The sequence below is a fragment of the Andrographis paniculata genome, unplaced genomic scaffold, assembly GCF_009805555.1.
Source record: "Andrographis paniculata isolate CXL003 unplaced genomic scaffold, ASM980555v1 Contig9END, whole genome shotgun sequence".
Taxonomy (NCBI): Eukaryota; Viridiplantae; Streptophyta; class Magnoliopsida; order Lamiales; family Acanthaceae; genus Andrographis; species Andrographis paniculata.
The window spans coordinates 5,698,317-5,722,443 of record NW_026137639.1 but is presented as its reverse complement, the minus strand read 5'-3'; the positions used below and the strand labels follow the sequence as shown (position 1 = coordinate 5,722,443).

The 24,127-nt window shown below is 31.3% G+C and overlaps 1 protein-coding gene across 1 annotated transcript; it reads right to left on the bottom strand.

Annotated features, from left to right (window-relative positions):
- Positions 1-8,287: 8,287 nt before the first annotated feature.
- Positions 8,288-13,621, bottom strand: LOC127244288 (very-long-chain aldehyde decarbonylase CER3). Its single transcript, XM_051264758.1, has 11 exons — positions 13,472-13,621; positions 13,183-13,406; positions 12,789-13,021; positions 12,473-12,692; positions 10,574-10,704; positions 9,990-10,246; positions 9,799-9,906; positions 9,459-9,665; positions 9,266-9,376; positions 8,979-9,152; positions 8,288-8,594 (listed from the first exon to the last, which is right to left on the bottom strand). Exons 1-11 carry the CDS (start codon positions 13,538-13,540, stop codon positions 8,439-8,441), a joined length of 1,890 nt encoding a protein of 629 aa, XP_051120715.1. The 5' UTR covers positions 13,541-13,621; the 3' UTR covers positions 8,288-8,438.
- Positions 13,622-24,127: the final 10,506 nt, after the last annotated feature.

The window sequence follows — 24,127 nt, the reverse complement described above, 5'->3', positions numbered from 1 at the left end:
TTCAACAGATAGAATTTTAAAATATGGCAGCAGCAGATGCTGAAAATATATATATATATATATATGCCACCTAGTTGAGGTGATTTCAAGATTTACTTGAAATACAAATGGAAGGAAAATGGACATGCGAAACTGATCAATCGTCTTCAAACTGAAGAGGAGCATAGATCGAACCTGGCAAGTAGGGGACATCTGATGCTCGGCAGCAAGGCTAATGTAGTCGACACAAATCAATAAGATAACTTATCACAACTAAGGTTCTTGCGATAGACCATGTTGCGTCAAAAGATAATCTAGCGGATCTGCTAACCAAATGGTTAAACCGTGATGCTGTTTACAAATTAACTAGAGAAATAAGGCTCAAGCCTGCTAAATATAAGTTTTATAAAGGAAAACTCAACTTAGAAAGATTGGAGATCCCAAGAACTAGGTTCAATGGGACAACCTGTCTATAAGACTTAGGTGCGTCACTGTAGGGGGCTAATAGCCTCAACCCATGTCTGTTAACGAACAGTGACAGAGTAGGAAGGATAGCAAATAATTGCTTTAATGATCACTAAGTAAGTATTGTATCATTAAAAAACTTAGAAATATCACCTATGTGAGAGAGAAGTGAGGCCGCTTTAAAGGAGAACTATTCAGGCTCAGTTCTTTAGAAACTCTTGCAGAACCAGGATGGGTTCCATGGCCAAAACGGACCAACCAATGAGAACCGAACTAGGCACATGAATTATGTGTCGGTATGTAGCTCACTTACTAGAAAATTGATTATTTCAAGGACAACATGTCCACTGGACAATTGGTAAAGAGTACGTACTGTTCAAGGGAAAGTTCAAAGGAAATCTTACTTATCCTATGCAAAATTTATCTTTTTTTCTTTCACCGAGTCACCGTTTTCCTCTTTCATGTGGGGGATTGTTGGGTATTTAATTAAATAGGTGAAAGAGAAATAAATTATTTGTCCCACATTTTATTTGATTAATTTATTTTATTTGAAAAATAAATAAATAAATAATCAAACAAATAGTTTGTTGCAACTGAATGCTACGTGCAGTAGACGTTCATAGTTTGTTTCTCTATACAGGATTAAATACAAAATAAGTTCTGAAAATACTAAAAATTCATTCTGAAAATTTCTCCTCCATTCTAATTTGGTTTGCGGAATCTGTTATTCTGTTAATAATTTTGTTCTATCCTGGGAGGCGATCGGTGGATGGCCGAATTTGCTTCAAGGAAATCCGTGCCACGCGAGGCTCGGATATGATTTCACATTCCATCTTATTTTGTATTTCGAATTTAGCCACATATCATATTTCACCCTAAACTATTTACCAACAATCTGTTGTCGGTGTGAGAGGTGGACCAGTCTGGTGGGTTTACGATTTGGTAATTAAAATTTAATTTGGGGTTTAGAATTAAAATTAGGTAAAAAAATGGAAAACAATGTGATAGGGGTTGCTTAGTCATGGTCATGACTAAGACACACCTTATAATATGCTGCACAATATCAAACAAAACAATTAAAGAGATTCCCGGCAAAAAAAGAAAAAGAAAACAAATCAAACTTGGGTTGTCTCTCAAGAATCATTTTTCTTCAACGTCTTTGGCTAGACGCAGTTTTCATGTTACCCATTTGGTAGCATGAATCCTCTTGTCCACTTCAATTTTAGTCTTTTAATTTCATGTTCAAAATTATGATTACTCACAAAAATATTTTCAGCAATATTTATAACATCATGTAAGTGAACAGGATCAAACTGACTCGGCGGTTGCTTCAATTTTATGTCCAATATAGATTTGTCTTTTAATCCCATGACTCTCTACATACTTTTATCAATAATATTCACACTACATAATATATTAGATTTTTCATAGAATCGGAAATATTAAATTGCACTTTCTCACCGTCTAATTACATAAAAAGTATACCTTGTCCCACATCAATTTTAGTTTGTGCAGTACACATAAATGGTCTACCTAGTAAAATCGGTGAAGAATTTAGAGAGTTATCACCATGCATATCAAAGGCATAAAATTCAACCGAAAAAATTAATTCTATAACTTGCACTAGGACATCTTCAATAATTTCTTGAGGGTAAGCATTTGTCATATCGGCTAGTTGTATAATAATTCTAGTTTCTTTTAAATGCTCATTATTCATAGACTTATAACTAGACTTAGGCATCATATTAATTGCAGCTCCTAAATCTAACATTGCTCGCTATCTTACAAGGAATTGAAAATATACCTAGATCATCATATTTAAGTGGAAGCTTATGTTGTAAAATGGCAAATACGCTCTCTCTAGAGATTATGCATGCATCTAGCAGGGGTATGCTCGATTCCACCTTTAGAAATATTTCCATCATCTCTTTATTTTTATCATTCTTCTTTGGTTTCGTCAACCTACGAAATGGTGGAGCATTAATTTTAGAATGAGTTGGTAATTTGGATGTTACCTTGTCCAATTTTTCATTAGCGGCTTTCTCTATCTCCTTCTCAATGTCATCCTCATTCTTGTCCTTTGGAACTTCTACTTTGATACTTTCAAATCTTCGCCACCTCATATAACAATATTATTCGGATTGGCATCAAATTGTGAGGGCAATATCCCTTTTTCCCTTGACTTGATCTCTCGTATCTCATTCGTCACTTGAGACATTTATTCCTCCAAACTCTTTATACTATTTCGAGTTTCCTGTTGAAATTGCAACATGTTAAACGCCATAGTTTTCATCATATCCTCTAAAGAATTACTTGGAACCGTTTGAGAGGGTTGTGGATGGTAGTTACGTGCTTGAAATCCTCTTGAATGATCTCTAAAATTGGCTTGTTGATTTCCATACATCAAGCTCGGGTGAGCTCTCCATCCTGGATAATAAATGTTCAAATAGGAGTTGTATGCTCTTGGGATGAATCATGCATCATTGACATCTAATTCTTCACTCAAAGTAGGACAAATATCGGTCCATGTTTTTGACTTGCGCAAATCCTACCAAACTTAACTTGTGTCCTCCTTATAACGAATTTCGAACAAATGATGTTAGCTCATTCAATAATTGTTGTTGTATAGAAATTACATTGTTTGCTTCCTTAACTGCTATTACTTCTTTTGGACCAAATTTCTATGAATTCATTGTCATGTTATTTGGAAAGTCTCATGCCTCTCTAGGGGTTTTGTTCATTAAAACGTCTTCACTTGTTGCGTCTATGATTCTCCTATCAATTAAAGTCTGACCTTCATAAAAATATTGAATCAGTAATTGAATAGGAATTTGGTGTTGAGGACATCTATAAGTAAAGCATTAAAGCGGTCTCAATATTAAAAAAAAAAAAAAAACCCCCCTTGTACATTGTTGGATTTCATATATCTCTTTTCTCATGACCGTAGCTCATGAGGCGGTTGTGGCACGTATTTCAATTGAATTAAAAATTAATTGCTAAACTAAATTAAGCGTTTGTAATTACATTTTAATTTGGTTTAAGTGGCAACTAGGAGCAGACACCACTAGGAAATCACAAAATCAATTTTAAACAATTCCGCATAGGTAACAGTTGAATTGAATTAGACTATTCGCAAAATGGTTAGGCTAGTAAACTCTTTGTGTCGTCAATTTTAAACAGTTCCACATAGGTAACGGGCGTACCTTGACTGTCAAAAATTAAGAAAGAGTTGGTTATTGGGCGGATGTCCGTAAATATAACTAATTTATTTACAACAAATAAAATTAAATATTTATTGATGATCAAATCCACTATCCAAGTTGTCAATTTCATTCATAAACTAGAAACTTATTTTTATTGAGGTTAACTCTTAGCCGTAGAATTTTTCGTAGATTTTTTAGTTTGTTATTTTATTTTTACTCTTGACTTCAAGCCCGCTCTTTTATTATATCTATATATTAAACAACCGAAAATAAAACTTTTTGATTCCTTGAGAGACAACCCTATTTCAGCTATACAATGTTATTATTTATTGTGGAAGTAAGTTTATTATATTTGATTTTACAGCGTGTGACAAATGTTGTCGAATTTTGGTGCTGTTGTCAGAAAATTCTAATTGGTTTAGTATATCTTTGGTTGTTTTCTATTATTTAAAAACAAATCTGACTTTTCTTGTTTATGTCGAGATCTTATCGCACAAAAATCTTGAATTTTGATCCTGACATTGAGAGGATTGCGTGTCAATTGAGAAGGGAAACTAAGGAGTGTTGCCTAAAAGATTTAACTTCAAAATAACCTAGTGATTTTAGTTCTGACGAGTTTGAGCTGGAAGAAATGTGGATCAAATAACACTAAGGGAGCTGACAACTCTTAATTTTATTCAGCAGCATCTCTGCATTACATTCCTGATGATAGACGGTAATACTATTTTTGAATTGAAATTGGGACTAATACATTTGTTGCTTTCTTTCCATGGTTTTTCAGGTGAAGAGCCGCATAAGCATCTTCAAGAATTTGACGTCGTCTGCATGAATATGAAGCCACCAGGAATTACGGAAGATCAAATCAAGCTTCGTCCTTTCCCTTCTCACTGAAAGACGGGGCGAAAGATTGACTATTCAATCGACCTTCCGTAAGTGTTACTATATGGACCAACAAGAAGAGAATATTTATTGAGAAGTACTTTCCCGCCTCATGAGCTACAATCATGGGAAAAGAAATATATGGAATACAACAACGTATTGGGGAGCCTTTATTTAAATATTGAGACCGCTTTAATGCTTTAATTATAGATGTCCTCAACACCATATTCTCATTCAATTACTAATTCAATATTTTTATGATGGTCTGACTTTCATCGATAGGAGAATCATAGACGCATCAAATGAAAGAGCTTTAATGAAAAAAACTCCTAGAGAGGCATGAGACTTTCCAAATAACATGACAATTAATTCATAGCAATTTGGTCCAAAAGAAGTAGTAGAAGTTAAGGAAGCAAACAAGGTAAGTTCTATACAACAACAATTAAATGGGCTAACATCTCCGTCCGGCGATGGAGAAGGACAATGATTGTTGTGCAATCAAAGAAGAAGGGAACATCGAGAGGGAAAAAGAAGAAAGAAAGGAGAAGTATGCACAGTGGACGTTGCCAGATGTTATCGGATGAGAAAATTACCCGGCCATGGGCTGGAGTGAAAATGGGGGAGTAGCAACGGGTTGGGGAGAAAGAGAGGAGGGGAAGGTGGCGCTGGGTGAATTTATCGAGTAAATTTTAGGATTAAAAGATAAGAATTATATTTTCACCATAATGATTTGTATAAAATTATAATTCTTCCCCTCTTTGAATGGAATTAAGTATGGGCATGCAAAAAGTCCGTGTCATCTTTTTTAATGCCACTTTTAAGAATTTTCAAGTCAATCACGGACATGCTAAAATCTCCCTCACCTGCATAAAGGTAAAACAAGAATTAAACACACTAAACACACAAAAATTAAAGAAAAAGAAAGTATGAAAAAAAATGGTTGCCTCCCAATAGCGTCTTTTTTTTAACATCTTTGGCTAGATATTATATATTAAGAATTTAGGATGAAGGATTCACAAGAGCCATCCAAACAATCTTCTTCTCCATCTTTGAACATTGGGCTTCTAATTATTTTCACACTTTAACTAAAAAATACTTCCGTATGTATGGATCATCCCACATGTAATATTTTCCATCGTTTTTTTCAATTTATTCATTTTGATTCTCATAATTGTGGATGAAATGATCATTGATATTATCTCATTGTCTCTCAAATGAGCATATTTCAAGTGATTTATCAATGGCTTTTGTTCCAGCTCAATTTTATGCACAATCGATAGAGATAAGTATGTATTAGTTTTTAGCAAAATATCGGAGCAAGTTCATACTTGTGCAAAACCACTTCTAGTGCATCATTGTCTCTTACGCAATTTGCACTGTAAATTCAATGATATCTAACAAAAAAATAAAGCGAGAATCTAGGCGATGTTTTATTGCATCAAAAATCTTGAACTCAATTATTTCCCCATCAAATTCTATTGTCAAAGTATCATGTTTCACATAAATTTTAGTATCCGTTGTACTCATTAAAGGTCTTCCTAAATTATTGATGATAAGTTGGATGAATGTTCATCATGAATATCCATAACATAAAGTTCCATTGGAAAAATCAATTTGTAACCATGACAAGGACATTCTCTTTAATCCCTTCAGGATATGCATGCTTCTTATCGGCAAATTGAATAATAATTTTGGGTTTTTTTAGGAGTGCAAGTATTAAAAATATTATAGATAGATTTATACATGACATTGATTGTTGCATTCAAATCTAACATAATATGTTTAACCTCTAACTGTCCAATTTACATACCATTATAAACATACTTGGGTCACTGCACTTCGGGAGAATTTATTTTTGGAAGAATGCCGAGACATTCACTACAAAAAATTAATATATTTGTAACGGAATTTTGTCCCTAAAGTTCACGTAGCTAATGTAATTTTATTCTTAGTTCCGTTTCTAATGTCATTAGTAACGGAAAAAGTAGACTTAGAGACAAAAAAGTTTTGTTACAAAAATAATTTTTTCTTGTAGTGATTCTCTCTCCCAATGATGCATTCACCACCCTCTAAATTCAGCTTGTTTGTACATAAATCCTTTAAAAACTTCATGTAATTAAAATTTTCCTTCACGAATTCTCGTTTCTTTAATTAATTTTCTTCTTTCTTCAATTTCCAACCTTTTTTTTTTACGTTATTAGCACTATTTTACCTTCTTTTTATTCAATTATTCGAATATCGCAAGATAGTCCAAATTCTTTCTTGAGGAGACCGGAGAACCCTACGATTAAATTGATTCTGGCGGGTTTATCCAGTTAAGCCGTCGGGGGTAATGTTTTTTACGACAAGAAGCGACAACACAAGCGTTGTTTGTTCACTTGTTTATTCAAGCAAAGCAAAGCAATTAACTTTGAACAGACTTTGAACTTTTTGAACAAACACGCATATCCTGCCTTAATTTCTTGTGTTCAAATAAGGCAACTGCAGGGGGCATGTGTTGAAAAATTGGTTAATTATTTAAATTAAATTCATAATTTTCGGAACCGATTATTCGGTGAGTTAAAATACATGTGGGTTGTATGGTGGTTATTGATAGTGTAGTTAGGCATATAAATGCTGGTAAGCCACAGGCGCGCGTGCCACCTGTCCGGATCAGATAATTATATGCATATATATGATAAATAATTATTTGAAATTCAAATAATATATTTATGACCGAAATTAAATTTGGTGTTTATAACCGGAATTAAATTGATATTTATGACCGAAATTAAGTATGGTGTTTATGACCGGACGTTACCGGAATTTAATTATCATCGGTTACGGCGATTTCGACTCGGGCGTTAATTGCCCCGCTTGATGGAGGTGCCTATAAAAGGCCCTCTCCACCACCCCATTACCACACCACACCAAGAGGAGTTCTTCCTCTCTAATCCTCTCCACCCCACTCAATTTCCGGCGAGTTTTTTGGCAAGCTCCGGAATCTATACTTATCTAGCTTCACGACGTAGCTTCAGTCCCCTTATTTTAATTCGCCGGAGCTCCGAAATATTGCGGTGCCACCTAATTCGGAGACAAACGTCGTTTTATCTTTAGGAACGTTATGCCACGAACCGGATGTACTACCGGGGCGTATTCGTTTTTACGGAAAGAGGTTCCACATTGACTCAACGTAATTATCAAATTTATTTCGATAAAGTTATTGTGATTATCAAATTTATTTTGATAAATTGATTATCGAATTTATTTCGATAAAATTATTGTGATTATCAAATTTATTTTGATAAATCGATTATCGAATTTATTTCGATAAAATTATTATGATTATCAAATTTATTTTGATAAATTGATTATCGAATTTATTTCGATAAAAATATTAAATTCGATAAAGTTATTGTGATTATCAAAATTATTTTGATAAAATTGTTGTGATTATCAAAATTATTTTGATAAATTGATTATCGAATTTATTTCAATATTTTTGATTATCGAATTTATTTCGATAAATTATTATTGATTATCGAATTTATTTCAATAAAATTATTGTGATTATCGAATTTATTTCGATTGATTATTGAATTAATTCCGATAAATTATTTTAATATCGAATTTTATATTTCGATAATTATTTGATATTCTCGCGGTATAAAATTTTTCCAACAGCATGCATGATCTCTGAATAAACTCCCGATTGAACGAACTGACACTGCAATTCAACTCAACCGAAGTTATCCTTAACTTGGTTCATTGATTATATCGGGTCAAAAGCATACAGTATGTTGTTTCTCAATGCTACATACACACACATTGACATACATACACTCGTACATACAAATTAAAGATAGATATATATATATATATTCAATAATTATATATATTATTAGCTGATGTGAATGTGATCTGGAGTTGGTTTCAGACAGGTTTAAAGCCATGTTTGAGTGCAGCCTCCCAGACGAGATCAATTCTTTCGACATCTATGGCCCCAACTTCATGGTGTGTCCATCCTTCCAACGAGTGAACCACTCCGCCGGCATGGCAAGCATGAACCACTCCTCTCTCCATCGTGTACTGCAACGTTAACGTATCATTAAGAAAGGGGACCTCATCTTAGCCTTCACTATTTTAAGATACTCATAATTATTTATAACTCACTTATAAATCGAATATTTCTGAACCATTTTTTCTGATAATTTAGAAACTAGATAATGTTTCCATATGGTTTTTAAAACAATGCGTAGAATCTATATTTAGTTGATTTTGTGCCATATTTTCGGAAGCACAACAGAACCTCGTGCAGTTTCTAGAGAATTCTGTTCAATGTTTTCTAAAACACGACAACTTTATGTTGTTTCTAAATCATGGAGAAGTATGGTGCAAACTTTCCAAAGTATATGTGGATTATTATAAGCAACTTTGTTCTTTAAGAAATGGAGATTCATGATGATGTCTTACCTCGCATGATCCTAGCCCTTGAACGTCTTCTGGTAACTTCATGGCAGCGAGATCGCCGTAAGTGCAGTCCCCCCGGAAGTGCAATATTGGAGGGACAACGAATTGGTGAAAATGGGCTCCCGGTGGCGCGAAGTTTTGCTCTCTCGGTGTGATCCATTTGCCTACTATCCATGTCTAATAATTGGTTCAAGGCTTGAGTCATTAGCCGCGAATGAAGGCTACATATATCTATATATTGATGAGAGTGTGTGTAATGTTGAAACATAATTCGACCACATGGATATTACCTTACAGTTTTGTGCCGCTTGGTACTTAGTCACTTGCACCAGATAGTTTTGGCAATCAGCAGGTGCTTCTTTCTGGATCTTGCGAAAGCGTTCCCTCGATGAAGTTAACATCTGTATGACCGTCATTTTAAACATTTATTTGTACATTATTATAACAAGTGTGCATATAAAATGTGGATATGATGCCGCTTACAAGAACTCGGACTTGTTTACGGCAAAGGTATAGGGCAATAGCTCTACCAAGCTTCGATGTGGCTCCCGTCAAAAACACCTCAGTTACATCTTCCGGGATCTCGTGGAGAATCACCGCTGCTGTTAAGGTATTCCCGTGCACCACACGAACCTTAAGATCCGGATGCTTGTTGACGAAGAGCGTTCCACCCCCGTTAAGAGCTTCGTTCTACATTATCATACAAACTACTATCAAACTCTCATATGTTTTTTCACTTCATAACTATATTATGTTTCATATTTTTTTTGTCTGCACTTTCAAAGTTCACATTCGAAAACTAACACTCAGTAGAGAGAGCAACCTTATTCAAAGCCGCGAGGCTAATAACTTTGACGCCCAATTTGTTGGCTCGTAGAATCGCCTCTTCTATTTGTCTATTGATTCCTTGTGCGGCAAATGGCAAGAAGTACTGAAATGGCAACACACAAACAAACCAAAGCATTGAGGCAGCTAGTGTTGATGTTAGACCACAACACAGAAGGCGACGCAAACCTGGAATCCGAAGCGTGGAACAACCCATGTTTGGTGTAGCCGATTCCTAAGGTTATAGAAAGAGACCAAGAATGTTTTGGACTTTGCCCACATGAATAACATGGCAAAAAATGAGACAGGCAACATTGGCAACAGGTAAATTCTTGTGTAGTAAGGAAGAGATGCGACGGATCGATATACAAAAGGCGCATGCAGCGCGGATGACATGTCTACCACATGGGCTAGGAACACAAAGTCCGGCACCCTTGCATTTTCACCTGCATTATTTTCGACATGGAACAAACAATTCACTTAATTTTATATATCTTTGTATTGGCTTCAAGGAAATTAAAAATAAAAAGGTTTAATTTGCTTGATCGTATTTTTATTCTTGTTTTCGCACTATATATTTTTAGAATCGAAATAATTTTTTGATTATTTTCCAAAATACTTTTAAAACACTTTCAAAAACATTATTGGATCAACAATTTATTGTATTCACAACTGTTAAAAATTAATTATAAATAATAAAACAAGTAAAAATCATAAAATATATCCAAAGAGGTGGAAAATTGACATGTAATGAATGAATGGGTGTGGCAGACCTGATGAATTGTTGCTGTTCTGCCTATGAAGTTCCCACGAGTCCATGTTCAGTGTGTTTCCGAGTGCATCAAAAAGGGGCATGAAAAGGCAATAATTGGTGTGCATTTCTGCATGATGCAAGCTGTGATACCTGTTTTGTGAAACCAAATAATACCAGTGAGAATAATTATAATTTGTTAATGTATAAGACAAACTGACAACTAATGCCTTCATTCTTACAAATATATAAATTGTAACAGAAAAAAATGTATGTATTCGACCTTTTTTGCCTAAGAAATATTGCTTGTGCAGAAGTTACGACGTTAATATATTGGGTTTTTTTTTTTTTTTATTTAATATTTTTTTTTATGAGTTATTGCTTGTTAGTTGCAACAATGAATGGTTTTCGATTATATAAAAAATGAAAACTAATGTCTTCTATAAATACACATTCAAGAAAATTTCATCTAAAAAAAAAAAAAAGGCTAAATTGTACAAAATCTACCGGTGGTTTCATGAAATTGCGTCAAATCCCCTATACTTTTAAAACTACGTCAAACTCCCTCGTGGTTCTAACCCCTCGGCGGTCCTTATTTAACTGTATTTAACCTAAAATTATAAATATCTTCATTTTTATTGTATTTAGTCTAAAAAAATAATTAATATACTAAAACATAGTTATTTTTATCAGGTTTTAAGAGTTTATTTTTACTGTTTTTTTAGGCTAAATATAAGAAAAATATGTATTTTTTTTTTAAATTCAGAGGTTTAGAAATTAAAATTCTAAAATTTATTCGCAGTTTGAGTGCATTTAGGTCAAATACTGTTAAATAAGGACCGCCGATGGTACACTACAAGAAAAAATTATTTTTGTAACAACTTTTTTATCTCTCAATCTATTTTTTCCGTTACTAATGACATTAGAGACGGAATTAGGAATGGAATTACGTTAGCTACGTGAACTTTAGGGACGGAATTCCGTTACAAATAGATTATTTTTGTTGTAGTGGGTTGAATACATAGTTTATGAAACCATAAGGGAGTTTGACTCAATTTGGCGCAATTTTGTGATGAATTTTGTGCAATTTAAAAAAAAAAAAAAAAACAGGAATTTCCCCATCATTTAATGAAGATGTAATTATATAATAAACAAATATATATCAATTAAAAAGGTCAAAAATGAATAATGCATATCATCAAGAAAAAAAAAGTGACGTACTTAGATATATTTTTAACTGCTAAAATGACATACGACAAGCATAGCAGTAGAATTATTGTAGATTTTGATATCGAAATTTAAAAGTATTGAATGTCTAAAATTTTGTTTCATAACGTAGTTTGAAATAATATTTTTTATATGAAGTATAGAAAGTTATATATATATAATATAAAATTAATGAGTATGTATAATATTTTTTTTTATTATTATTATTATTATTTTTTTTTTTGGAGAAATGCATTACTTTGACAAAAAAAAAAAAAAAAAAAAAACACACACACACAATGAGTTTCTTTTAATAAAACTAATCAGTATTATTCTATGGTAAAGCATGTTAGGATTTGATATATTTAATGACAGAGCAATTAAACAAAGTTGAATGTCCTCTAGTAGGAAGCTCTATATAAATTTTAGTTTCAGGATCGAACTCTCCCACAAATGTTTTTATAATACTCCCTCTAACAATTAAAAATATGCTTTTTTTAATCGTTATTTAAAAATATTCTTATTTTTCTTTTTGGCTGAAAAATATATATCAATTCTCTTTATTATAAAAAAAAAAAAGGGAAAAATAAAAAAAGTAACAAAATATATACATCATAACTCGCAATGAAAAGTTCCAAGCCTATTTTTTGGTGACCAGCGAGCATAGTACTTTATGTGACGCCATGAAATAAAACAAAATGAAGTTTCAACTTACGTTGGAGTGTAGATGACATATTTGAGAAATGGGATGAGTTCAAATATTCGATGAGGAATGATCTCCACATTAGAATGTCCTAAACATCGGAGAAAATCGAAAGCCAAAACATGGGTGTAGATCAAGCTCAAGGATCCAAGACCAGCTGTGAATGATCCAAAAATTGGGACTCCGATCACTACTGTCAATAAAAGGTGTTCCAAGAATGTTGCATGTCCAGCTACACAACACAAGTTAATTAGTTACACGCATCAATCATATAATTAACATCCACAACAAAAATTGAAAAAAGCATGGCAGAAAATCGACCAAGTACCTGTAAAGGGCTGTGGTACAGGCGATGAGTGATGGAGATGATGGTAATGGGAGAAAAGATAGCTCCCATGAAAGCATTTGTGAATGTAATAGAAAAGAGGCTCCGAAGCCGTGATATGCAGCAATATTGCAACCATGTTGCCCTTTATGTTCCATAAGGGAATCGCTTGGTTGCTTGGTGATGACAAAACGATGAATGCACCAATTATAGCTTGAAGTAAGATGAAATTGTCCCTAATCAAATCAAGAAACCATTATTCGCAAGAGCTTTGAATGTATATATTCAAACCAAGTAAGTACATATGTTTGTTATATTTTCATATGTTATAACATTTTTATATATATGCGGATTGATTGGGGCAATATTTGTATTCATATAAGTGATTTTTGTGTACCAGTGCCATTCATTGTCAATTTGGTTGAAATCAACTCCTTCCTTGATAATGCGACGATTGCGAGATAGAAAGAGCATGTTGGTGTAGGAGGACCATGATTGATGGATCAGAAGCCTCAGCATACAAATGATGAACATGTGTAAACACCAAGTGCCTAATTTCATGGACTCCCCTTGGTACTTGGACTGCATTGCTTTGCCCAGAAACATCACGTACATCACAATCTGCTATCAATAATTAAATTTGGTCACACAACATACAAGCCATTAATTAGTATAATAGATTGTACCTTGCAACTGCCTAAGCCTTCCCATGGCCAAGCAAATAAAGGTGCAGCCATAGCCATAGCCATAGTCATTGCAGAGAAAATCAAACAACTTGCTTTGATGTAAAATGTATTATGAATATATATATATATATATGTATATGTGTGTGTGGCTTGAGTGAAATATGCGAGAATGTTGATGATATGAGAGGCATGTAAGTGCTTATTATATATAGCACAAGAGGAAGAGCTTCAACGATACTTTGCCCCATTGAGGGGAGGGCGAGGTCACCGTCAACTATTAATTAATTAATTAAGCTAGGGCCAGTACTCTACACAGATAGAGAGAGAGAGAATATGACAATAGCAATCGGGGGGGCATCTCTGCATCTTGAATTATAATAATATTAATGGTATTTGTGAATAAGTGGATGGGGGATGGGGATGGGAATGGGAAATGGGGAAGTTATGGGCGTGGAGGCCATGGATGTGTTGCTATCGGGGACTGTAAATGAATAATATCAATATGAACATGAACATGAATGAATGAGGGATGGGTGTTTTCGATCCATAGATCAATATTGCTTCTATTCTAATAATTAATTACTATCTCTATTAACTAATTAATTAATTAATTTATTAAGAAAGAGCAGAGCAACTGGCTGTCAAACTCATCTTCCCTTCCCTTCCCTTAGCTTGCATGTCCTTGAGAGATTTAATTGATTTATTGAAACACCACACAACACCCCGAACACAAGGCATCCGATCCGAGTTTACCTATCCGATCTCGGGGGCTTCTGTTTCCTTGCGCGACTTCCAGGGCACATCCCACTCTCTCATTATATACATAATAATTTAATAAATTCAACACATTGCTGAATGAATTTGAATCATTAGATGATAATAAATATTAATAGATGAGATTACCTTCATGGATAAAAATGCTTTTAAAGCAAAATTTTAAGTATTTTTATATCTATTCTACTGACATCATATGATATAGCATAAAATAATAATTTTATATCAAACATTCAATATATCATTATTTTTTATTCATGAAAGATTAAAAGTGATACTTAGATATGACTATTTATAAATTTCATAATATCTTAAGATATTTTAAACTTCCACTGCCCCCGCATAATTTGTTCATCTTTTCTATTTTTAATCCCACATAATTTGTCATTTTTAATTATACACTTTAATCACATTTTAAATTTTATAATTTTTTTAATCTTAATTAAACTATTTAGTTATGTTAATTTTAATCTATAATTAATTTTACTATACCATAATTATTTTTACTAATAAACTTATTAATTACTATATAAAGTAATACACCAATATTATATGGGAGTATTTATCTTTGTTTTTCATCCTTAAAAAACCTCTCAACGTCATATTCGAAAAAAAAAAGATCACATTATTTTTTTAAACTATGTATATATTTATTTCCATAAAATTTACCTAGTAAATTAAAGTTATACAAATCATATAAAATTTTCGTATATTATTATTTAGTTAACTTTAATTATATAAATTAACATAAATTAATTTATATTCATATTTTAGGAAATAGTAATTTAATTAATCATAATACAAATTTGATTCATAGTTTAGGCAATGATTCTACTCATTTTATTCCTATGAATTAAGAGCATAAATTAGGAAAACTATAGTCAAATATTTTTATTTTCTCAAAATATTAAACACAGCAAATCGAATAATTTTATTGTTTAAAAATATTTTATACAAATAAAATCAATAAATTGTTCAGCAGTTCCAGCAAATGACATCGTTTTGATGTAATATTATAAATATCATATTGTACAATTGTTCACATAATTTTTTGGTATATATTAGAGATATAATGACAACTTCCATTAAACTCTCTATATCTATTTTAAAAATTTTATTTACTCCATATGCATTAATTTGTTCTTATTTATTTTCCACTTTTATAAATTTGTTCTTTTTTATTCCATATCCATCTAAAAATCATATAATGCCCTTATTTAATTTCTCATATCTATTGTATTTCTCATTTTGTCTTCATGTATAAATCTTAAATTTTTACCTTATAAATTTACTTTATTATTATACATATAATAAATAAATAATTGTATGAAATAAATATTGACAACAAAAACAAACATTGATGATGTAACTTTGTAACAGTTTCGAAAAAGAGAATCTATTACTAATACAAAGTAAATAATCATAGGCTTGAATTATATTTGCAATCCTTAATTAAACAATTCTTCAATACAAAATATGTATAATATTGTATCAATCTCAGTCAAATAAAGTATAAGTATACAATGAAAAATATTTCAAATATGTTGAATGAGTGTTGACGTCAATATAAAAAATAATCTAAAACAAAAGATAAAAGTATGAATATTCATTTGAAAAAATATATTTTTCCGGTGTGAAAAAATATAAACCAAAGTTGATTATGTCAAGTCAATAATATTACGAAAGTATTTTTTTATACAATTTATAGAATTAAATTTATTGTTTAGTGTTTATGATGCCATAGTAGATTAAACAATCATATGGATATCTATGCATTTAAGTACCATTTATAGATTAATTAGTATGTAATACTCAAACTTGCAAATATTATTAAACAACAAGTATATTGATTCTATGTGGAAACATTGATACAATATATATATATATATATATTTAAATACTCACAATTATTAAAAAGAATATAAAAAAATTATAGACGATATATATCCGGATCGAATTAAGTATAAGTAAGTAATAAACACGTATTTCGACTCCTCTATAAGAGTATTGATTAGTCTATAGAAAAGTATATAGAGTAAAACTTAATAGTACAATCATTTACCTCAAAATGTATATATATGTTTTTCTCGAGTACATACAAAAATAATAATAATAATAATTATAAAAGAAATTAATATTGTAAACACTAATATATTTAAAAATTAATTATATGCTAATGTATGATACACAATATTGATAATATTATAGCATAACAAGTCAATTGATTAAATATATAAATATTTATATCATGACAAGTAGTTAAAAATATTTATTTGTAATCTTTAAACAATAATACAATATATTTATAATGAAATAATGTCTCAAATGAATAAAATGCCCGTAAACTAGTAAAAAGAATTTCAAATATCATTTAAAGTATTGGTTACGCTATATAAAAGTTTAAATTAAAATTTTTAAAAGTATAAATATTCATTTGACAAATTTTTTATTTTTGTAACTAAAATAATCGATAAGTGAAAATAGATGAAATGAAGTTTTTTAGATTGAATGCGAGTGGGGGCATTGAAGTAAATAAAATATTATTTAAAAGATAAAATAAGATTTTTATATAAGAAATTTATAATTAGGAAGTTGTGTAGAATAATAGAGAGTTTGAAGGAAAGAATTTTTAGACAAAGACCAACAAATAAAAGTAATTAAGAATTGGAAATTTAAGAGATTTAACACTAAATATAATTAATTTAAATATTTATAATTTTAAGAAATAATAATATTTCTCTTGTATTATATAGTAGTTAATAACAATATTTTATACAATATATTATATAACAACTCATATTATTTATTTGTATATATAATTGCTATTGAACGATTACTACTTTCTCGAGCTTCGATGATCCGTATTGATCTTATTTTTATTATGCTTATAGACGATTGCAACTTTCTTAAGCCTCGATAATCTGTATAAATCTGTATAGATCTTCGATGCAAATGTGATGTCGAAAAATAATCATTAATGCATGCTAACATTCAGTTTTTCTGCAATAAATAGGGATATAAGAAAGTAGAATATTTGACGTTAAAAACATCACACCACTCGAAGGACATCGCTGCTCCATCACATGCTGCAATGATGAGGAAAAAACACAATACGCGTAGGAGATGTGTTGCACAATTTAACTGTAAATTTTTTATTTTAGAGTTTTATCAATAATTTGCTTGCGTAGGTGGGGACTCAGTATTTTCAAAATCCTTATCCATGGAATTACAAAAGAAGTTCGGAAGCTTCAATAAAAAAATATAGAAAGGGAAAAATACTTTGAAAATGGGAGAAAATCAAGATAAAACTCGTATTTTTCGGGATCAAATTCCAAATATCGTAAGTCTTTTCCTAAAGCTTAATTCAATATTTTTAATTTTATATTCACTATATGTAAATATTTAAAGTTAAATTTTTAAAATATGTACAGTAAAATAAGCATATACATCAATATAAGACATCGTATTGTTATATTATATACATCAATTTTTTCAAATAGAGATATCATCTCGCTACATATATATATATTGAACATGATTTTTCTATATATATTCATACACTCCAACAAAGTTCTCGTCATTCACTATTTATTCCCCTTCTTTGAAAATATGAAACAATCACGATAAAATTGCAATGAACACTCATAGCTAAGAGTTAATAAACAACAAACTTTTAAAATAAGTAGCAAGTATGAAATACCTCAACGATTCACCATTTGGCTAAAATAGCTTCTTGTGTAAATTGACCACTTTTCTAGGCACGAGTGAAACTAGATGAATGTGGTTTTCGCTCCTTCAGTTTCAACATCTTCTTTCGGTACTTAGGTTCACTCATTACAAGTCCGGCTATGATACTAGTGCAAACGAAATATATATTGAATGAAATGCGGGTAAAAATATAGTGAAAAATGGAATCCAGTCTTTGATTTCACGGTAACAAAAAAATATGGCGATAGTCTTCGGTGGCGAGGATGATAACGGGTGAAATTAATGAAAGGGGAAAATGATTTTTGTGGGTGAAACTATTATAATGAAAGATTAATTAATTTACTAATTAATAAATTAAGAAAGATTAATGTACATATATATATATATAAATTCTGAAAATTTATTTGTTCCAAAAATAATTCTATTAATTATGGCTAAATTTGTTTAATTGACAATATTCATATATCAGTATATAAAAATCTTAAACTCATTCCATAAGTAATATACATTATATATTTTAATATAAAATATCATATTTTTATTATATATATAGTATATTTATCTGACAACATTATTTCGTTACAAATATATAAATTTTGGATAATAATTAATAAATAATGTTTTTATATTTTAGATATATTTTTATTTTCAAATAGTATAACATATTTGCTTAATATTAATTCATTTCCTTAATATCAACTATACCATGAAAATTTATATTGATCCAACTACCTAAAACAATTTAGCATGGTATTCAATCTTAAATAAGCTCAGCACTATTCAAGCAACTCATTTAAATATATAACTACTTATATGCATTCAAAACATTTCCAAATAATTTGTATTGCATTCAACCAGTATTGTACTAATTACTGTCCGCGTAAAATTTACGCTCACTTCATCTATATAGCTTTTGGAAGAGTTTTTAGATTATTGAACAACTTTTAATTGTTTGACCAATCAAAAAGTTAATTTAGGTGTTTGGTAAATTAGCTTTTTGCAAGAGCTTTTTGAACTAAAAAACTAATTTATGAAAAGTTTATCTACCCAGCGTTTTGAAAGAGTTTTTTCATTTTAATTTTGGTTATTCCATATTTATCCTTAAAATTTAATTATTTATTTTATACATATAAATATATTTTTCTAACAGTATTTATTAATTATCTTTAATATATTTAATTTATTAAATTATATTTTTGTTTTTGTAAATCTAAAATAATTACTATTATTAATTATTACATATAAATTATTTAATTTGTAAAATATATAAATTTTTAAAATTAAATCAAATAGAAAAAATTAAGGTTATTAATTTATTTATATACTCCCTCCGTCCCAAAACTATAGTCTTAATTGAGTTGGACACGGAATTTAAGGAATATTGATATTATATTGGTAGTTGATAAAAAGTATAAATAAAAAAAAAATTTGCCCTTATGAGTGTATTGAGACGGATGGAGTATATTAAAACAATAATTAACATAATAAAAAATATATATATACGGAAGATTTATTATTTTATATTTTACATAATTTCAATAAAAAATTATTATTTTTTAGTAAAAATAAATTTCTCAGATTTAAATAATAAAAATAAAAATAAATATTTTATAATATTTTTATAAATTTCAATAATTAATAAAAAAATTCTCATAAATTTCAAACCAAAATGAATAAAATTAAATATTTTGAAAAATAAGATATCAATGTCGTTGATAGTCATTTTTTGTATAAACAACTAATGTCAAACAGTTGTTTTACCAAACAGTTTAATACAAACCGCTAATTGAATCAGCTAGTCAAATTAACTAATTGAATCATCTAACAGCTAACAACTAATTGAATCAGCTAACAGCTCCGTTAATTATCAAACGCAATCTAAATATAATATTAAACTGATAGATTGTAATATAAAATAAAAATATTTTAAGAAATATATGAATAATAATAAAATGATAAATTTTTTGATAAATTGAATATATAATTAGTGATGACGTATTTATATATATATAATATATATACAATATTGAAATGTTTAAAAATTATCTACTATATATAAATATGAATATATATTTTTTTATGGAAAAACATAAAAGAAAAAGATGGATGGATTTGGTAAAGAAAAGGAATATTTTATCATTTTTGTATTGTATACATGCTATGGAATGCTCTACTCTTTTTAAATCTTTTACTATTATTTATAAATTAAGGGTTTGTATGTTAAGTATTTTGATTCGAAGAATTAGTTTATTTATAGATAATTATATGAATAATATAAAAATTAATATTTTATATTAAACGTTAATTTTTATGAAAGAATAAAATATATATTGAAAATTCTATTAAAAAAAAAATTGAACAAATAAACCTTAAATATGTTAAAAGTTATACGTATTTTTTTTTCCCTAAAATTACCCTTTAAAATACAAATTATGAAATCATTTGGAAAAAAATATATAAAATTTAAATAATAAAAAAAGAAACTTTCAAAATTATTCCACCTCCAAAACTACAATTATAGCTATAACTAGAACAAGAAATGAAATGGAAAAGAAAATAATTTTTTTTTAAGTAATAATAAATTAGGTAACATCATTTGGAGTCTTTTCATTTATTTATAATTTTAACCCCAATTAGTAATTGTCGGATGTAACGGGAGTCTTCAATACACCCGTCAGGTGCAAGTGGAGGTATGCAAAACTTGAGATCTAGCCAGACTATGATACCATGTCGGATACAAAATGATCGTCTCATCCAAAAGTTCGAACGGTTAGGGAAACACAGTCATTAATTTATATATCCCAACAAGAGTTCCCATGATGTGCATGGTTATATTATCAAATCCAAACAATATTTAATAATAATAATACATTAAATTAAATTAAATTCTCGGAAATTTGAAAATCGATCGAGATGGGACTACAACAAATATTATTATTATTATTATTATTATTATAATGGGAGGAGACAAAAATTATATATATTCAAGGTTGGACCGGTATGAAAATTAAATCCTGGTCAACTCTTTAGTTGGAACCGAAATGGGCACAACCCAGTCGACCGGTTCCATTCTACACTACCCTATTTTTACAATATATATATATATATGAACACTTCTGAGGATTTTTATTTATAGTTTTTATTCTTTATAATTTTTAGTCTTTTTAAAGTAAATTAGTTGTATGAAATGATGGTGTGTTAGTCTACTTGTAGTTGTTTTTCGAGTGAGATGTAAAAATTTCTTTGATTGTTTGTTTTTATTTTTATTTTTTATTTATAGTTTTATTTTATAATATTACATTTAAAAAAAAAATACATGTTATATATTTATAATACCATGCATGTTCAATACTGAAATAATGCAGAAAATAATCATCCAAAATTATTGGATGATTGAGATTGTCATTGATCTTATATAATGGAATACAGTAAAAATCCCACAAATTACCTGATTACATAAATAAAAGATTACAATAATTTAGGAAATTATATACTACCCTTATTACCCCCAGTCAAGCGAAGCGTGGGGTGAGGCAAAACGCAGAGCTTGGAACGCAACAACTCGAAGGCAAGACGAGGAAGACTATTTGTAAAAATATCGGCCAACCGGAGAACAGATGGTACATGTTGAGTATGCAACCGACCAGACGACACTAATTCCCGAACAAAATGGCAATCAATGTCAATATGCTTCGCCCGTGTTGAAATATTTTAGATATTCAGATTTAGTAGATTTATATCCAGATTTGATCTTATTCATAGATTGGATTACTTAGATTTGAGTCTATCGAGTCTATTTTGTATGGCCTATATATAGGCTCCTTATTTTGACGATAATAAGAAAGTCTCATTATTTTCCCTCAAAATTTCTAACATGGTATAAGAGCATGATTTTCCAAAACCAAAACCCTAGTCGTCGCCGCCGCTGTTCGCCGTCCATCGTCCGCCCTTCTCCGGTCGTCCTTTTTTTTTCGGTCGCCGCCTCCTGCTTTGTTCCCTACGTCGTGGTGTGGTTGGATTTGTCATCAGAGTTGATCTCGTTTTGCGACTGCTACCTATTGGATTGTTCGATCTACTTTTTTTATTTGGGCTTTGATTTCGTAATTCACATATTTTTATACATTTTTTTTATTATGGAGCGTATGGACATTCATTTACCTATTACTACTATCTTGTCCGGCGATAATTATGATCTTTGGATGCAGTCTATGAAAAGTTTCTTGATTGGTAGGAAGTTATGGCGAATTGTCACTGGCGATATCGGACCACCTGTCTCTCCATCTCCTTTTGTGCATGTTGATCCCACCTCTCGGGAGCATGAAGATTATGTTGTCAAATTGGAAGATTGGGATAGTAAGAATCATCAGATTCTTACTTGGTTGCGCAATACTTCTGTACCTGCGATTCAGGTACAATTGACTCCTTTTGATACTGCAAAGGAGGTATGGGATTTCCTCGCTGCTCGTTTTCAGACTACAGGTCTTGCTCATTATTATCAACTTTGGACAACGATGAGCTCCGCCCGACAACAACCTGGTCAGTCTGTTAATGAATTTCTTACTCAGGTTCAACCTATTCGTTATCGTCTCCGGCAATCACAAATTAGTCAGGATCATCTTGACCTTATTCAGATCTTGATGGCCCTTGGACCTGAATATGAGGCTGTTCGTGCCTCACTCCTACATCGACATCCATTGCCTACTCTTGATGCTGCCATTCACGAGATTACTTTTGAGGAGACCCGTCTCCAATTGACTAAGACACCGAGTTCTGATTCTGCTTTCGCTGTGTCTCGCCAGTCCCGATCTGCTCGTACTGGATGTCGAGTTTGCAAATCTCCTGATCACACTTGGTCTACATGTCCGAAGATTGAGTGCCACTCATGTTGTCTGCGTGGCCATATTGCTCCGGTCTGTCCCACAAGATCTCAACGTTCAGGTAGTTCTGCTCCTAGATATTCCGATAGCTTTGCTCCCAAACCTCGGGAGCCTAGTGGGTCTTCTTCGACTGCATTTTCTACGATTACGGCTGCTACTACTGATGAGACTCAGCATGCGCCTTACAATCCTCACGACATAGAAGCCATCGTCAAACAGGTTATGCAAACCAATTCTGCTATGTCTACCACTCCAGGTACATCTACTTGGTATTTTGATTCTGGTTGTTGTCACCATATGACCTCTAACCCTCGTAACTTGACCTATGTGTCCCATGTCTCCCATTTACCACCTATACATACTGCCAATGGTACTGCCATGCATATCACCCACACCGGTCTTGCGTCCTCCCCTTCCCTATATCTTCCTGATATATATTGCATCCCTGACTTAGCCTTAAATCTTATCTCTATTGGTCAATTAGTTGAACAAGGTCTTACCGTTACATTCTCTTCTGGTGGTGTGCAGGTTCAGGATTCTCAGACGGGTCAGCTTCTCGGGACGGGACGCAAAACGGGTCGGTTATTTGAGCTTGAGTCTCTTCATACCTCCTGCACATATCCCCGCTCTGCAGCTCTTACCTCTGATTCCTTTAGTCTTCGTTGGCATCTTCGCCTAGGTCATGCGTCTTCCAGTAAGCTCCAGTCACTCCATACTAAAGGTCTTTTAGGTCTAGGTCGTTTTGAGTATTTTAAGTGTGTCGATTGTCAACTTGGCAAACAACCTGCTCTTAGTTTTTCAGAAAGTTCATCTATTGCTACTGAACCTTTTTCTTTAGTCAATTCTGACATTTGGGGTCCTTCTCCTGTTACATCCGTCAGTGGTTTTCAGTATTATGTTATATTTATTGATGATTTTTCACGATTTACTTGGATTTATTTTTTGAAAAATCGTTCTGAATTACCTTCTATATATGCTCAGTTTGCTCAGATGATTCATACTCAATTCTCCCGTCCTATTAAAGTCCTTCGTACTGATAATGTTTGTGAGTACAATACGTCATCATTTTTGCAGTTTTTATCTAGTCAGGGTACCTTGGTACAGCGTTCCTGTCCTTATACGTCCCAACAGAATGGGCGGGCAGAACGCAAACATCGTCACATTCTCGATACTGTTCGTGCCCTCCTTCTTTCTGCTAAGTGTCTTGATCGTTTTTAGGGGGAAGCAGCCTTAACTGCTGTTTACAGCATTAATCGGTTACCCTCGTCAGTCCTTCATGATGTCAGTCCCTTCGAGC

What these genes read in the sequence shown, in the direction of transcription:
- LOC127244288 (XM_051264758.1), bottom strand. Translation starts at nt 13,540, where the DNA reads ATGACTATGGCTATGGCTATGGCTGCACCTTTATTTGCTTGGCCATGG. An exon ending in GAACAGCAACAATTCATCAG is followed by an intron (nt 10,247 to 10,573) that starts GTCTGCCACACC and finishes AAAATAATGCAG; the next exon opens with GTGAAAATGCAAGGGTGCCG. An exon ending in TTCCACGCTTCGGATTCCAG is followed by an intron (nt 9,907 to 9,989) that starts GTTTGCGTCGCC and finishes TTGCCATTTCAG; the next exon opens with TACTTCTTGCCATTTGCCGC.